The following is a 15850-nucleotide window of genomic DNA, read 5'->3' on the forward strand; positions in this document are numbered from 1 at the left end:
ATACAGTAGCTGGAATATGTCTGTTGAAGGTTTAGTCCACTATAAGGAAATGAAAACTGATGCGACTAATCAATGACGTAATTGAATGCCACAGATCAATTTCATGCAGGCATATTTTGACCGAGCGACAAGCCAAACAAATAAAAACAAATGATTAAACACACAACTGACCTCTAGGCCGAATGCACTTAGTGTACTTTGTCTTTTTGGTGAAATTTCAGGGTGAAATGAAACCTTTACATGTCAACTCAATTTAACCTTCTGTGAACCTTTGAATGGACACGGTCAACTGATCAATGATTCAGCATTTCCTGCGCAATTTGCTGTCGTCGTAGGAGCTGAAAAGAAAAAAATCACAACAGTTTGACTGTACGGGTACTGTGTTGCAGCCGTCTGGGATGTTGTGGTTGCAGTTCTAGACATGTTCACGAGAGAGCGACATAGCATTACAATCCGTTTTGTGTTGCAACTCCACTTCTGCTTTACGAAAGTCGTATGGCGGAGAAACAGCCGAGATCATGCGAAAGGAAGTCCAGTTCGTTTCTTGGAATGCGTGTTCATCATAGGTGACGTCACGCCTACGGGTTTAAACTGCAAACAGTTGGACAACGGAAAAGTTTTATCATAACATTGAATCAGCGGGATTTCAGCTCCGTATTATTTAAGAAATTTTATTTTCTTGGTTGATTCTCGTTTAAACTATTTTGTAGTTACGATTAGATTCGCGCGCTGTACCTGAAAAGTCACATCAGTCGTGTGTAAATGAGCACTATTTTCAGGGAGCGCCTGGCCGTTTTTAGCATTACTGTATATGTACGTGGGCTGTCGTCCGATGACTCAAAACAAGCCACAAGCACGAAGATAATGTGAGCTTTCTGGAACTGTCATCATGGAGCCGGATTCTTTTTACGTCACACTGACGTCAGAATTCTCGTGCTACGTTTGAGGTCTTCGTAAACGCGGGCATCCGAAACAGAAAATGCGCGAAAACGGCTCGACTTGGCTTTACACAAGCATCCTTGTACTTTTATAAACAGCATTATACAAAAGCATACGTGTTTGAAGACTTGATTGTCCGGGATATTCTCTTGTTTCACATTCCACACACACGTATTATTTAATCAGGAACTTATCGCTTCGTGAAGAATCAAACCAAATATATATGTATACGACAGATTTGCAACTATAAGGTCCGAAGAGGCATTTCACAGAGGAAAATAATTGGAGAAGTGATTGGATTTCTCTCGCCGGTTCCTGATACGCCAACATTTCCGATCGCCATGAAAGTAACCACCAAGCAAGGTTCCTCCCTGAACAACAGACGAAGCTGCCACATTGAAGGGGAACAAAAAGACAACTTGACAGCGCTTTCCGCAGTCGCTCCTCTTTCTCCGGGCTAGTCACTGGATTTCAATGTTCATCCTGCGCTTTGTAAGTATGCCAATTAGCCCAACGGGAAAGAAAAGTGGCCTCTTAGCGCACGTTAGCGCCGTTGTACTTTTGAGCCGCACTACATATCGACTTCCACGGGGATTAGCAATAGCAGCAGTTAGCTTAAGTAAGTTCAAAGAGTGTGCAACACCATGCAGCCACGTTAACCTTAGCATGTAGCCTTTAGCGGCGGTTATTTGATACTGTCGTGTCGACGTGCCCTTGGGTTTTACTCCCAGTGAGATACTTAAGGCGAAATGATGCCAAGGAGAGCGTGTAATCGCACAACCGCCGTGGTAATTCTCGAGTAACGCGAAAAAGTGTCGCGTGTGGAGCTAGGCTACTAGCTAGCGATGCTACATTGCTTGCTATCAGCACCGAGGGTTGGGGGGGGGGGGAGTTAAGAAGAGGGCACTTTTACGGTCACGACTAACAGGCGTTAACATTATCCTCAGGGGCTTTGTTTTCAGCTGAAAGCAAATCTGACACGCTCATATCACGCTGCAATTGTTTCAACAGAATCAAGGCTGTCGGTTCCATTTATTTGAGTCGACAAGCGATGAAGATAACGCTAGCCATTAGCTTCGAGGTGTAAAAAAAACTAGCCTTTCTTCGCAACGTTCAGGGTTTGATCTGATCAAGTGCTCGACGTTCATGTTTCGGTGTTCACATATTCGATAGTGTGTGTACAGGTGAGTGTTTTGTGCGTGGTTTTGCCATTTAGGGCATGGGCAAAAGGTGTAGCCGGCGAACGAGCTAAGTACCTTCCGCCCTTTGTGGCAAATCTTGACCCGGGGCACGGCTGACCTATTTCGTGGCATATTTAACATTGTGCCATGCTTACATGTCAATAATGGACATAATCGATTTGGGTAACTGCAGACCACCAACAACAACGCATCTTTATCGTTTTTGGTACAATATCTGCAGTCAATCTAGTAGGAGTGGAATGTGTAAAATTCCAAAGATGAGTTCCATGAGACCAGCATAGTCCGACACATATTTTAAGCGCGATTCCAATGATATTCCTCTTTAAAACGAGTGAAAAATGTCATTATACTGGCTAAATCTGAAAGCAAAGACAATAGGGGGGCGACATTTGAGGCATGACTTTTTTGTTTTTAGTAGCTGATCACTTTTATTTATTTCTTAATCGTATTTTCAAACATTTAATTTGTACCATTGGACAACTTGTTGAACACAGAAACAAACAACATATGCTCATGATAAACAAACTAGTTATACAAAGCCAAGGGTCCATATTTACGAAACAATGGTCACAAGCCAAACAGAATTTGCAGATGGCCATCGGGTGATGTGTGGTTTGATTTGGCTTTCAAACATGTTGTTAAAATGCTTTGCAAGCAATAATAATACATTTTAAAAGCACAATTAGGCATTTAGAAAGTCATTAGGAAGTCAAGATGGCGCCCGAGTAGGCAGCCATCGGCAAGTGCTCTCATGAGCCTTGCTTTTTTTTGTTGTTGTTGTTGTTTTTGTGTTAGTTTTGTCACTTTGTGTTGTTTACGTCGCGTGGACCTGATGTGGACTTTTTTCAGCGTTTTTTGGCCACGACATTCATCAAGGAGGAGACTCTGTGCACGGTGGTTGCGCCTTCTCGGCAGCGTGGGTATACCAGCACTGTTTTTGACTGGGAGGAATGTCTGCGCCATTTGACTGTCGTTGCTGGACAGTCCGGGGCGCTTGTGTCTTGCGCCTGTAATGGGCAGCATTTTTCACAGCCCCGCTTTGTTCAGCGGAGAGATCGGTGCTGTTGAACGGTCTGCGGCTGGATAGATGTAAGTCTTGAGGAGCCGACGATGAGAAGAAAGGAGCGTTAGCGCGGAGCGCCGATGCGGATTTGGAACTGGGAGTCGCGGCTTGGAGTTTGAAGTGGATTACGTGGGACAGGAGAAGTGAACTCATCTCTTTTTCGTCAATGGACGCTACAGCTTCGTGTTTGCTTTCAAAACTTAGCTTGTAGCAGACGTGTGCACATTTTCAGCATGACGTCTCTGATCCACTGGTGAAAGGACACTTTGATCCTCTCCTCTTTCATCTATATGCTTCAGATAACAAAATGTATGCAGAAAAGTGGTGAAGATTGCACGACTGTCTGTGCCCTTTGTGTTGTGTTGTGTTATTTTTGACTTCAAAATGGCGCCGCGAGAGTGGCTGCCTTTCCAGCAGCTCCTATATTTTGTTGTTCTACTTCTTCCTTTCATAACTTTGCTGCTGTGAATTGGGAATTTCTCCATTGCGAGACTAATAAAGGTTTTTCTTATCTTTTCTTATCTTATAGTTGATACACTTTATTTATTTTATTTATGGCTGGTCAGAGTAACATCAAGGCCATCTGCAAATCGACCAATTCCTATCAAATTTGGCAGAAGCATAGTAAAAAGTATCATATTAAAGATGCGCTTGCGGATTTGAAAAAAAAAACGTACTCGCCGCAAAGTTTTTGAGGGGACGATTGTCAACTATAAATTCGGGGAATGCTGTCGGAATATTATAACGCCTGTACGTGGGCTTTCAAGAAATTTTCATCGGGGTTTGAACTGGAACACATTAGACGTCGTCATTGATGTTGTATCGCACTAATGTGAATTAAGTCTCTAGCTGCCTTGAACATAGTGTTTCAAACCAGAGAGCGACCCGGCCTTTCAAGTCGCAATGTGCTGCGCACTAGGTGTGTTTTAGCACTACTGTAAAATGGCAGGCATAAAAGACTCCGGCATTTAGCCATGCGGGCCGAGGTGAAAGGAGGAAATGTACTCGGAGAGGAAGTTGACTCGAGCAGCTGTGACACGAAAGGCCGAGCGCATTCCCATGCCTCTCAGTTTTCAATGTATGACCTTCCAATGGAGTCCCCCTGGTCAGTTCATCATTTTTGGAATCTCTGCCTCGAACCTTAACGGGATCATTTTTCCACAACGGCGAATCTTACTGCGGACACTCGCGCCACCCTAGTCTTTTATTTAGAGGCAATTTAAGTTTTTCGGTCCTTGGTGTCAAAAGTGTGAGAAAGTTATGTGGAGTACAGCGTTGCTGGCTATGACATGAACCTTACTTTTGCTTTGTCGGTTGGAAGTGTGTGCGTGCGGGTGCGTGTGCGTAACCGTCCCGAAGCACAGCCGCTCTTGTTCTATTTGCCGAATGAAACCTAAGGCCGCGTGATCAGCTTAGGCCGTAACAGTTTAGCCATCCAAGAAGTACAGGCCTATCATTCGTCACCCCTGTAACTAAATGACTTAACGGAATGGTTCGTTGCACTGTAACCACCTGCGGATATCACAGGAGCCAGGTGCGCACGTGCGCGTGCGCGACTCTCACAGTGGCACAGACAGCAGAGATGATAGCGTTTCAGTTTCAAGAACAGTCTCAAACAATCTGACATTGTTTCCCAATCTCTAAATCCCCCACGATGGCAGGTTGTAAACGTGTCGAACCTCGAAGCTCCAGTTTTGGCAAAAGAGGGCTGCCGAGGAAGTTCTTCAATGAATACATGAATATAAAGAAAATGCAAAAGAGTGTTGCACTAAACAAAGAGTGCGGTAGTTGATTTTGACCTATTTCACCACGCGTGGTTCATATGCATGTAGTTGGTTGATATCGTTGCTGTTCAACAAAATATATTTGTCTCCATTTTGTTCAATTAGATTTTGTGATTGTGATTGAAAAAAAAGTATACTTTTGATTGGATAGCAACAAAAAGAAATGAAAAGGCTACTTCAACTTGCTGTTTGCCAAGCTATCAGACAGAACTTTAATTGTACATGTGATCTAGCAGCTTTCCAATTGTCAGTGCACAGGCCAAAATCTCGGCAAGCAGAGCGGAAAGCCCCCATTGACGGGATACCTTGCTGGAAGACAAATTCCCATTACCCGTGTGTCCCGTTTGGCCAATGGTTTGCTGTACTTTCCGCACTGTAAGCCGCTACCTTTTTTTCAATGAAGTTCTCTAGTTAGACTAACAAAATAATAGAAGGAGAAGTGCACAATGTTGCCATCGGGCCACAGGTCAAAATATAGAAGTCAGCACGTGGGGCCGTTGAGAAATCAGAGACCCTGTTGGATCAAATGTCACAAGCCTGGCTCTGAAAGCCATTTGATACTTGTCCGTTGCGGAACAGTACGATATGAAGGTGCAACTTTAGTTGTCATTTGAAGGCGGTAAAGCGGGAGGCCACAGAGAATTATGCGGCGCCACGGCCACCTTGTGTGCTTCGTATTGGTTAATGAATCACGCACGCGTTAGCACAATGTTCGTTTGCGGTTGTTGCCACAGCGCCGCGAGAGGGTAAAGGGACCGGCTCGCTGGCACGGGCGGTGTCAGACATACTGACGGCTCACCTTGATGCCGCTCGCTACACCGTTACCGGCTGACGCTTAAGCAACAGGTAGGAAAAACCCGCTACGTGATCTTATGAGCGCTTCTGCTCCCCACTTCAAAATATCTGGAGCCGCCGCCGCAGCAGGTGAAAAGGCCTTTCCATGCCCAAACATTAGAGAATGCAATTAAAGCCGCAGCGGTGAACAAATGGATGTCGCCGATGGCCTTTACTTTTCCAGGATTTCAAGCAACTGCAGCTGAGAATTGCACAAGAAGCAGTTGTATTTTCTGGTTGCCAAGTCACTGTTTGACTCCACGCTGTTGTTCGTGTTTTTTAAATCCTGAAGGAGCTTATTATCACGGCCTCCAGTTGTGAGGAGTGGCCATAAAGTTAAGATCATGGCTTTGATACCAGCGCACGCAGAGCCCTTTTAAAAATTTTTTTTTTATGACTTTGTAAAATGAGGGCGCTTGTCGAAGTTGCAAATTCAAGACATTCATGTCTACATTTTGCCATGAGCCACAATTCGTAAAAGTTTGGCAGTGTGAATGTTTCGAAAGCGCCGTGCTTGTTTTGAGCCCTTCACAGGGGATACCTACATTCCCTACAGGCACATTTGTTACCGCCACTGAGATTATTGTTGGTGTAGGAACAGGCTTCTCCCCGTGTGGCTGTCAGAAGGCCAAGTTGGTCTTTAAATGTAAAAAATAAAAGGGTGGGGTGAGGGGGGGGGGTGTCACAGTGGTGCTAAGCAACCCTTGAGCAACAATGTGAGCGAAAGAACATCCCCCCGCTTTTGCACATCCTCTGAACCAGCGCAATTTTGTGTTTTGGGGCGGTTTTTGTTGGACTGAGCTGAACGAGCTTTTAGTCAAGTATGAAATTGATCTGTTGCTTTCGACTTCCTTCTCCACATTGTCTGAGTTATTCGATGAATCGTTTCAAAAGCAAGCAGGTGCTACTTCTGCATGCTGTGTTAAGAGCAAGCATTGTGCTCCGAAGTAACCTTTTATATCCTCGTTTGCGCTCTCTCGCTGGCTCGGAGTCACTCGCGTCAAAGTCCGATCTCTGACTCTGCCGTTGCGTTTTGTCTGAGAAATAACGTGCTTGACTCCCTAAGCTATGGAACCTGACATCCCCAAAAGATTGTGACATTCTTTGGTAAATTAACACCGGGCAGGTGAAAAATAATGCTTTCAAAAGTAGTTGAGCCCCCCCCCCCCCCCCCCCCCCCCCCCAAGAGACCTCCAAGGAGTTTGACGGGTGGGTTTTACGTCAGAGAGTGCACGCGCACGGGGATGTTTGTCTCTTCGTAGAGCTGGCGACGGCTGTGTATTAACTCGCCTCGCTCCTTGCAGACACATTTTAACAGACTTGAAAACCAGAATGATTTCAAGGAAAGACAGAGGAGAGTTTGCATTAACCTGCCGTCGGGCAGATTATACAATGGAACCGATGCGATAGGAGCACGCTGCGGTGCCATCCGACAATAGCCGTTTCCTTTGGAGTCTTTGCTGTGGTTTTAAAGGACTCAAAAGAAAGCAGGGCAAGCGTATGTTGCGCCCTTTGACACTGTTTTCAAAATAGTCGTTCCCCGAGTGTCCCACATCGCATTGTATTTCGAAGATGCACTTTTGTCACACTTTCCCAAGCTTCTGTTGGACCGAGTTAAACAACGTTACCCTCTTATTTCATTTTGGATTTGACGTGTGACTTCCAGTTCTAAAACGTCGTTGCGATTGTCACTCGATTAGGTTGGGTACCTCTAAAAAGGTTCAGGGACGCAGCGGTTCTGTCATCTGTCAGTCATTAAGACGCCGTGCTCCAAATGCAGTTGTGTCGCTGTCAAGTACAACTTGGGTTAACTTTGTGCGCACACAACTTTCCATCGCCACGGAGTGTTATGCCTCAACTTGTCCTTCGTTTCCCTGACGTGACACTGTAATCTGTCACTCGGAGGCGTTTCGTGTCCGTCGTTAGCGGCTCTCACGTTTGCTTTCAGATAAATTGGTGCGGTGGCGGCGGAACACAAGAGCCTGTCGGAGAGCGTTGGCGCACCAACATCTCTTTGAACGATTGTGAAAATGAGATGATCATGTTGGGCTATTTAAAAATGTTGCATTTGTTTTGGCAAAGTTTTCAAATGAATGTCGCCGTTCACTGAGTGTACAAGATGATATTTTGCGCTTTCTCGCCCACGTGAATTGCTTTTGTTGGTGCTCTGCGCGTGAGATCTGCCCGGGCCGACGGGCAACAGCAGCCCTGACGTTCGTCAGCGCTCGGCCAGGGAGGACACCGAGCAGGTGTGATCCTCGCCTTCAACCCCGATCTCTTTGTTTACGCTTCTCTTATTTCGTGCTGGAATGCAAACGTGGCTCAGTGACCCTGAATATTTTAACCGCGCCTTCGGTCGGGTTTCGACCAAGTCAAACATCTGAATCGAGTGTGCTCCGCCTACAGGTCGAAGATGAAATGGCAGGGGAGATTTACTTTCATAACTGTCACAACCAGCGGCTCAGTTCCAAGCGTTGTTGTGATATGGCTAAAAGAAGGCCACCGCGGTTCTTCACCGTCTCGGGCGGACAATCGTTTGGATGGTGAGATGAGTCCGAAGTTGATGTCGTCGTCGTTTCGGGGTGTCTTACTCCTCCATATGTTGGCGTCGCAGTGCCCGCGGGATGGGAGAAACTAGGGGGGGGGGGGGGAAATCCAAACTACTATTCTGAGATGCTTATGTGCGCTAGTCACTAAATTGTATTTTGTACCCCACAATACCAGTCGCTCTTTTTCTGCCATTTCATTCCAGTTTGCCCGCCGGCAAAATGGAAATGTGCCATGTGGAAATTATTTCATCGTCACTCTCTCGTAGTACAAAGTGGCGACCGTGCCTATCAAGCAGGTGTCTACGGTATGTAGGGCATCTTTATCTTGGCGGCGCACACGGTGCCGCTCTGACCCCGAGACGAACACAGCTTCCTCACTCCCCCCCCCCCCCCTCCTCCGTACGTCCCGCTTGTCCAAGCCGCCACTGATGACACCCCCCCGTTCGCCCCTGTTGACTCAGCTCCCACTCAGCTGCGTGAATGTTGCGCAGTCTGGTCTTGCCCAGTCTGGATCCAGACAAAACGGGAGCCAGACCCTGGCGCAACCCTCAGACCACGAGACGGGCCAGGCGGACAAAGTGGGGCGGACCCAGACGTGACGCACTCGTCACCGTATCCCTACCTAATAAACATTTCTCGTCGAGACACTCGCGTCTTTTCTTCCAATCCACTCAAGACGATGTACGTTTTTGAGCTGGCGAGGCTTAAGTATACGACACACAATGGCAGTGGAAGAGCGGCTGCATGAGTTGAAGGACTATTGTCCATATTCTCACGTGACTTAAACCGAATCAAAGGCTTTGCGGTTGCAGGACACCCCTGGCCCGCTTCTCCTTCTGTTGTGACACTGTTTAGGTCAGGGGTGGGCAAACTTTTTGGCTCAGGGGCCGCATTGACTTTTAAAATTTGACAGAAGGGCCAGGTCAGCACGAGCTATGGTATATTAAAAAAAAACTGCATTTGTTGACCGTCCATATCAAACATCAACAGAACAAAAGCATGAAAGTACTGCATTAATATACTTTTTTAAAATGACAACAGTGTTGTTGATGACCTATTTTAGCCTGTGCATTGCTGCAGATGGGTTGTGATCAGACCAGTAGAAGTAGAGCGATACAGAGGTCCTAGGTGGTCGAAAAGACCCCCCCACCTCCCCGTGTTCTGCAACTTCAAGTCAATGCGCCACCTGGCGGTGAAATGCCTGTCATTACAAGTCCAATTGAAATGAATGCAATCATTCACATCGAACCTTAATTGTGGACCAACCTTCGGCGGGCCGGATTAAAAAGCCCAATGGGCCGGATTCGGCCCGCGGGCCGTAGTTTGCCCACCTCTGGTTTAGGTGCTTGTGATTTTCTGCCTCGAGATAGCAGCCCCCCCCCCCCCCCCCCACACACACACACACTCCCTTATCGGCATCGAGCGTAGCCTCCTTTGGCTCTCTCACAATTGCTCTTTTCACTCCCGCTGGCTTTCTTCTTTCTCTCCAGTCACTGTTGATTTTTGTCAGAGGCCAGCTGATTTGGGAAACCCTCTGCAAATCTGATACCCCCCCCCCCCCCCCACACACACACCCTTTGACTCGCTCTCACACACACATACAGAAATTGTAGGCTGTTCCCTGAACAGTAAAGCATGTGGTGAGCGCCAAGGGAAGTTCCCCCAAGGGACCTTTTGCTGGGCTGCAGCCTTTCTCAGCTGACCTTTCTCCCAGTTTTATTTATATCGTCCGTATAGCTAGACTATATCGGAGCGAGCGTTTCACGGCCATTTATTTGATCTGTACCTGCCACTGAGTTGACTTTTAGCCCTGAGCTGTGATTGACTTCATTTCTTTGGTCTACGTTTTCTTTTTGTAGCTTAATTTTCTTAATGCGTGCACCTCTGCAAGTACATCTACAGTCGTTTCTTTAAAATGAAATGCTAATTACAATCATTCAACGACAGACTTGTAAATATTTGCTTGTTGTTTAACGAGCGTTGGCGTCCGCAGGCAGCGTGACTGGAGAGTGAGGTAGCACTTTTTTTTTTTTTTTTGGGTCATTTGCATGCCTTGCCGGCAGCACAGTGACAGCGGGCTCGACACTGCCTACAGTTGACCCACTTCTCTGCCGGGAAGCTCACTCGGGATGCGTTGCATTTCTTAGTCATGCCACCGTGCATCCGATGTCCGTTTTCACAGCATCCTCCAATCACAGCGGCGTCGGAATAAAGCTTTCAGGGAAGTTCGACGGGGCGCTCGCATTGCGTTCAATATCGAGTACGTTTGAAGTTTTGAGTGACAATTTGAAGGCTCTTAAGCGCGGAACGGCTCGGCCCACCCTCGTAATCCCCGCCTCGTGACTTGCAGCCTGCGACACCGTGCTAAAGTCCAAGCTTCCCTCCCCTGCGCTTCCCGCAAGAGCCACTTAAAGGCCGTCATGCACTGTTCCTTGGCGCTCCTCTCCACCCCGCCCCCCTTCCCGCATGGCGCTGGCTCCGAGACGGCTCCAACCAGTTTGTGGCGGCCGGGTTTAGGCCGTCAAGGACTTGGCGCCGTTCGGCGCTTCATAGAAGGTCGCACGCGTGCCCTTACGTTAGACGGTGCTCGAATGAAAAGGTGTCATCCGCTTATAGCCGACTTAGAAATGAAGAGGAGTTAGTCGTGGTGGTTTCTCTCACAGTCTGCGCTCATGTTCATTCTTTGTGTCATATCTGAAAAATGAAAGTAAATGTGGTCGCCCAATCCCTAATTTTTGTCCCCTTGCTCTCTTCGCAGGCTTTCTGTGTTCACTTGGGCCGTACCTATATGGCGTGTGTGAGCGGGGAATTTTGCCAGGCACAGCACATCACCACTGTGGAGAAGTGAATCGGCTGCCCCCTGAAAGACTACGCTACCCAGAAGCCCCCTTGATTGGCCATTGTCCTCGGAGGCGCTCACTTTGGCATAGTTAAAAAAAATAAAAAAATCCCAAATTAAAAAGCCCTTCTGGATAGCGCACGCGTAGTCCTCGGCCCGGCTGTCTGCTAATACGACAACTCTTTACTTGCCGCTTTCTCTTTGAACAGCCAATCACAAACAGCTCTCCTGAATGGGGTAAAGTGACTCTCGGATAGTCTCTCCATCTTTTTTCTTATTACGTTTTGGCTTTGTATCTTTTGTTGTTGTTTTTTTTTTTACACCATGGAGTGGTGTTGAGTGTTGGACTTGTTTTCGTCCCCCGTCCTGTCTGCGCATCACCCTCATTAGTTGAGCCATCATCTCCTTGTTGTCCTTCCCTTATTTATTCAGCCATTGACACAATTCTCTCTTTTCTGACTTCTGAGCCAAAAAAGTTACTTTTTGTTTTGTATTGTAATTGTTTTTTCCCCCCCCTCAAGCCGTCTCGCCAACATGAACCGCCCCGCCGCAGTCGAGATAACGTACGAGTGCATGAGGTTCCTCATCACCCACAATCCCACCAATGCCACCCTCAACAAGTTCACCGAGGTACTGTATGTCTGCGTCGCTTCCGTCTACTGAAATGCATCTTTTTATCTTTATGAGGGTCTGGCATCTATATCTGCGTGCTCCGTTTTTTATTTGTTTTTTTTATACCCGCCAGGACCTAAAAAAGTTTGCCGTGAACACGCTGGTGAGAGTATGTGAAGCCACCTATGACAAGGCTCCCGTGGAGAAGGAAGGCATTCAGGTTTTGGTGAGTGACCACAAAGACCCCGATTAGTGTTTCTTCAGATTAGAATATCTTTGTTGTCGTTTCTGCCTGAAGGACTGGCCCTTTGACGACGGCGCCCCTCCCCCAACCCACATCGTGGACGACTGGCTCAAGCTGCTCAACACCAAATTTCGAGAGGAACCCGGCTGCTGCATTGCCGTGCATTGTGTCGCAGGGCTTGGTCGGTGAGTCCACAGCTAAGAGGAAAGCAGTCCCACACCATGAATCCATCCCAGCATTCCAAAATAACTCTGTTGTGTAAAATGACACAGTCATTTTGTATTTATGACTTTGATTGTTCGGACAGTCCTATGCCTGACCGAAAGTACATCTCCAACCGTGGTTCCTCTTGCCCACTTGCGAGGGCACGATCGTGCAACTGTTTTTATCATTGGAATTTGGACTCGGAAGACGAGTCCAAAAACCCGAGCAAGCCCTGGATTGTGGCTGGAAAACCCCGTCAAGTTCCACTGCGGCGCATTCAGGTTGACCTGAGCAGACCTGAGTTTTGTGTCAGGCACCGCGTTTGCTTTCATTTGGAGATTTGAAGCTTACGCTCCAGGCAGCGATGCGTATTAATATGGCAACGGCCATCCCTTTCAAACTCAACGGTTGCTACAACAACGTTCAACATACTGAAGTTATTTTTAGCATATTTGCGTTGACCTCGACATTAGCGTGACGAGCTGCGCGGGCGGCGGGCTCGACGAACGGCAGAACGAATTGAACGATATGCTAGCTCTCGCTAACGACGTGCAACTTCCAAGACGAATACATCAAGTTAGAAACGTCCCGTTGTGTGCGCGCGCTTCTTCTGCTCGTCGAACAGGCCATGGGCTGCTCAGTTTAGCCGAGTTTATCGAGCTCGAGCTTCTCAATTGAGGCTGAAAGTCAAGCCCCCGTACGCATGTGATCGATCGGTTGGCTGGTCACGCAGTCGGAAGTGGCGAATTCACTCATTCGCTGCCTCAGTCCGCGTCCAGCGTGTCAGAGGATTTTCACACAAGCTGCGCTCAGTTAAAAACAAACTCTCAAAAAAGAAAATAACACGTTTGAAAACAAAGTAGACAGAAGCACATGATGTGGGCAAGTTAGTGAAAAAAACGGCAACAACAACAGTCTCCTGACCACAAAGGCGCATGTAGCCAATCAGATCTGTTTGTTTGGCCTCCAGCGTTTTGCGTTCTGGATCTTGTATAACTGGCATTCTTGCTTCGTTGCGTCTGTGAAACTTGCAGATGAAATGCCCTGCCAGCGTTGCCGTTTGACCTGTCGATGGGTCGTGAAGGTTTTTCATGATTCACCCCCCCCCCCCGCCCAACCCCTCCTTTTTCTATATTTATTGTTCTTCCCCGTTCTCTTTCTGGTGAGAACACAGCACACTGTCGTATTGTAGCGTGTGTGCAGCATGAACTCGGTGTCCCCGCGGGGCAACGCGAACCTGCGCGCGCCCCTGTTGATTTCCCAGGCCCGTTTCCCAGGTTTAAACACCCCTCCTCCTCCCCGCCGTCGCACCGATGAACCATGTGAACTGTGGCATTTAATCTTCTCTTCTCCTCTCCTCCTCCTTCTCGGATTCCCGCGCCGTCTCCCCTCACCCTGCGCGCCGGCTTGGACCGACCTCTCAGCGCTCCGGTCTTGGTGGCCTTGGCTCTCATTGAGAGTGGGATGAAGTATGAGGACGCGGTGCAGTTCATAAGGCAGTAAGTCAAGTCTCTTTATTTTGCTTGAGAAGAAAACCGACTCAACTGGTGTGTAAAGAAAAAGGCGTCAAAGCCATGAGGGGAAAAATGCCAAGGTGTATGTAGCGAAATGGCCCTCGTCGTCATCTGGTCTCCGTTTCCTCGCGATTTCAGCTCATGGTTTATCTTCTGCCATCTTGTGGAAGAGCACTTAGTTGTTCTGCCTGGCCAGTATACGTCGCGGTTACAGATAGAAAACAAAGACAAACAAAATGAAAAGATTTCATGAAAGATTTTAGGAACACTGAAGCGATTTCATGACAGCATATACCTGTCAACCTCGGCTAATAGCTGCCCTTAGAAATGATTACGATTCCCCTTACAAAGCAACAAAAAACCCGTACAACGGCTTACCGCGTATACGCACATCATGCTCTATCAATCCGACCGTGTGCAGCGATGAAAAAAAATAGACGATTGAGGATTACTTTTGCTGGTTTGCCGTGACAAGAGTAGCGATTGACGACCAGCAGGTGAGACGATCTGGATTTGAGCCAAAATGGTCTTTGTGAGATCGGTGACCCCCCCCAGGACACGCGTAAACGGCTACCGCGACAGTTTCGGCGCACCTTCGGCGCATTCCGTCATGGAGTCAGCAAAACCCGTCGGCGACATTTCCCAAGTAAACGTCACAAACTTTCTCGCCGTGTTCTTCCGTAGGAAGAGACGCGGGGCCTTCAACTCCAAACAGCTTCTTTACCTCGAGAAATACCGACCGAAAATGCGTCTGCGCTTCAAGGATCCCAACGGCCACAGCTGCTGCGTGCAGTAAAGCCGGCCCACCAGCACCTGCCTATGCACCTCGAGCGGGATGGGGGAGGGTGAAAATCAACCAGGAGAGCGCTATCAGTCGTTGTGATGAGTCATGCTTAATTGAACAGAGAACAAGCGAGTCGCCCATGGTGGGGGTACACCAGCTGAACCGATGGATGGAAGGTCAAAGCACACAGACGGGTTCACCTCCCGCTTCTACTGTCAACCACGGCCCACTATTGTTTGCAGCTGTCGCCCATCCCATTGTTCCGTTGGAAAAAAAATCTATCTATATATACATATACTTTTGCTTCCCCTTCCTCCTCCCCCTCATTCAGCTACAATCGTGGGATATTGTACTTCCATTTTGTGATTTTTAATTTTTTTTTTTTCACACACAGACAGTGGTGATGAAAAGGATGCAATATGAAATATCCTGATTTTTATTTCTGCAAACATTGAGGTTTATGATTGGAATAGGTTAATGTGTCTTAAACAATTGTTCAGCCTTTGGTGACTGTCCATTTTGGTATTTGGGGATGTTTTTCTTGTTTGTTCACTCTCACTGGGGACACCTGAAAATGCAGTCACATGTTCCCCTTTTCCTTCACTTGTTTCACGTCGCTTTCATTTTAAAGGTTCATAGTTTGAATCTGTCTGCGATATTTATGTGTGGGAGTTGCAAGTTTGATAGGGGCAAGGACACTGATTTCCAATCGTTTATTGGTTCTTCCTTTTGAGAGCCATTTCTTTATTTTATTTTATTTTTCTCGGAGTGCAATAGTCTGTCCACCTCAGTAAAGCGCATCGAACGGCCGTGACACCCTGCACACGCGCACACTCAGCATCATGGGACGAAACTCGGCAACCTCAAGGTACATTTCTTTTTCACCGTTAACAATAGGACCCCCCTTAACCCCCATGTAGTATGGGGGTTAACCCATACTACTGGGGGTTGTTAACCCATACTACATGGCGCGCACACAACCTGAAATTCTTCCCCCCCCCTCATCTGAAAGGCAAAGCAGATATGAATGGTCAGTTGTACTTTTTTTTTTGTAATTGTTGTCCCCATTTTGAAAACATCCCCAGTTCGTATTGGTTCTTTAAAGATAAAATAAATGGAAAAAAAAGGCACTCTCGTCTCTTCATTGAGCGTCACAATGCTTTGAAAAGTGTTTGCTGAAGGTTGGGTTCGCAAAGTAGGCCGGTGAGCGATCACATGACAGCCAATGTGAGTCATTGACCTCGGTAATCAGTTTTTCGCCCAGGCGCGCCTTCAGAATGAT

The 15850-nt window shown here is 47.4% G+C and overlaps 1 protein-coding gene and 1 long non-coding RNA gene across 3 annotated transcripts; one reads left to right on the forward strand and one right to left on the reverse strand.

Moving 5' to 3' along the window:
- The first annotated feature begins 1264 nt into the window (after positions 1-1264).
- Positions 1265-15698, forward strand: ptp4a2b (protein tyrosine phosphatase 4A2b). 2 transcript variants are annotated; one of them, XM_086136242.1, is made up of 7 exons: positions 1265-1431; positions 11130-11447; positions 11732-11840; positions 11956-12048; positions 12121-12251; positions 13695-13769; positions 14469-15698. In XM_086136242.1, the coding sequence occupies exons 2-7, from the start codon at positions 11443-11445 to the stop codon at positions 14578-14580; spliced, it is 525 nt and encodes a 174-aa protein (XP_085992368.1). In that variant the 5' UTR covers positions 1265-1431; positions 11130-11442; the 3' UTR covers positions 14581-15698. The 2 variants fall into 2 exon arrangements, with proteins under 2 accessions (XP_085992368.1, XP_085992369.1); XM_086136243.1 differs by lacking the exon at positions 1265-1431 and adding an exon at positions 5676-5834.
- On the reverse strand, positions 13765-14524 carry LOC147190460 (uncharacterized). Its single transcript, XR_015103653.1, has 3 exons — positions 14378-14524; positions 14163-14291; positions 13765-13972 (listed from the first exon to the last, which is right to left on the reverse strand). It is a non-coding gene; the product is annotated as an uncharacterized LOC147190460 (long non-coding RNA).
- Positions 15699-15850: the final 152 nt, after the last annotated feature.

The sequence above is a fragment of the Hippocampus guttulatus genome, chromosome 18 (assembly GCF_054856545.1).
Source record: "Hippocampus guttulatus isolate MCC_2025c chromosome 18, RoL_Hgut_1.0, whole genome shotgun sequence".
Lineage (NCBI taxonomy): Eukaryota > Metazoa > Chordata > Actinopteri > Syngnathiformes > Syngnathidae > Hippocampus > Hippocampus guttulatus.

What these genes read in the sequence shown, in the direction of transcription:
- ptp4a2b (XM_086136242.1), top strand. An exon ending in CCCTCAACAAGTTCACCGAG is followed by an intron (nt 11,841 to 11,955) that starts GTACTGTATGTC and finishes TATACCCGCCAG; the next exon opens with GACCTAAAAAAGTTTGCCGT. An exon ending in AGGAAGGCATTCAGGTTTTG is followed by an intron (nt 12,049 to 12,120) that starts GTGAGTGACCAC and finishes TTCTGCCTGAAG; the next exon opens with GACTGGCCCTTTGACGACGG.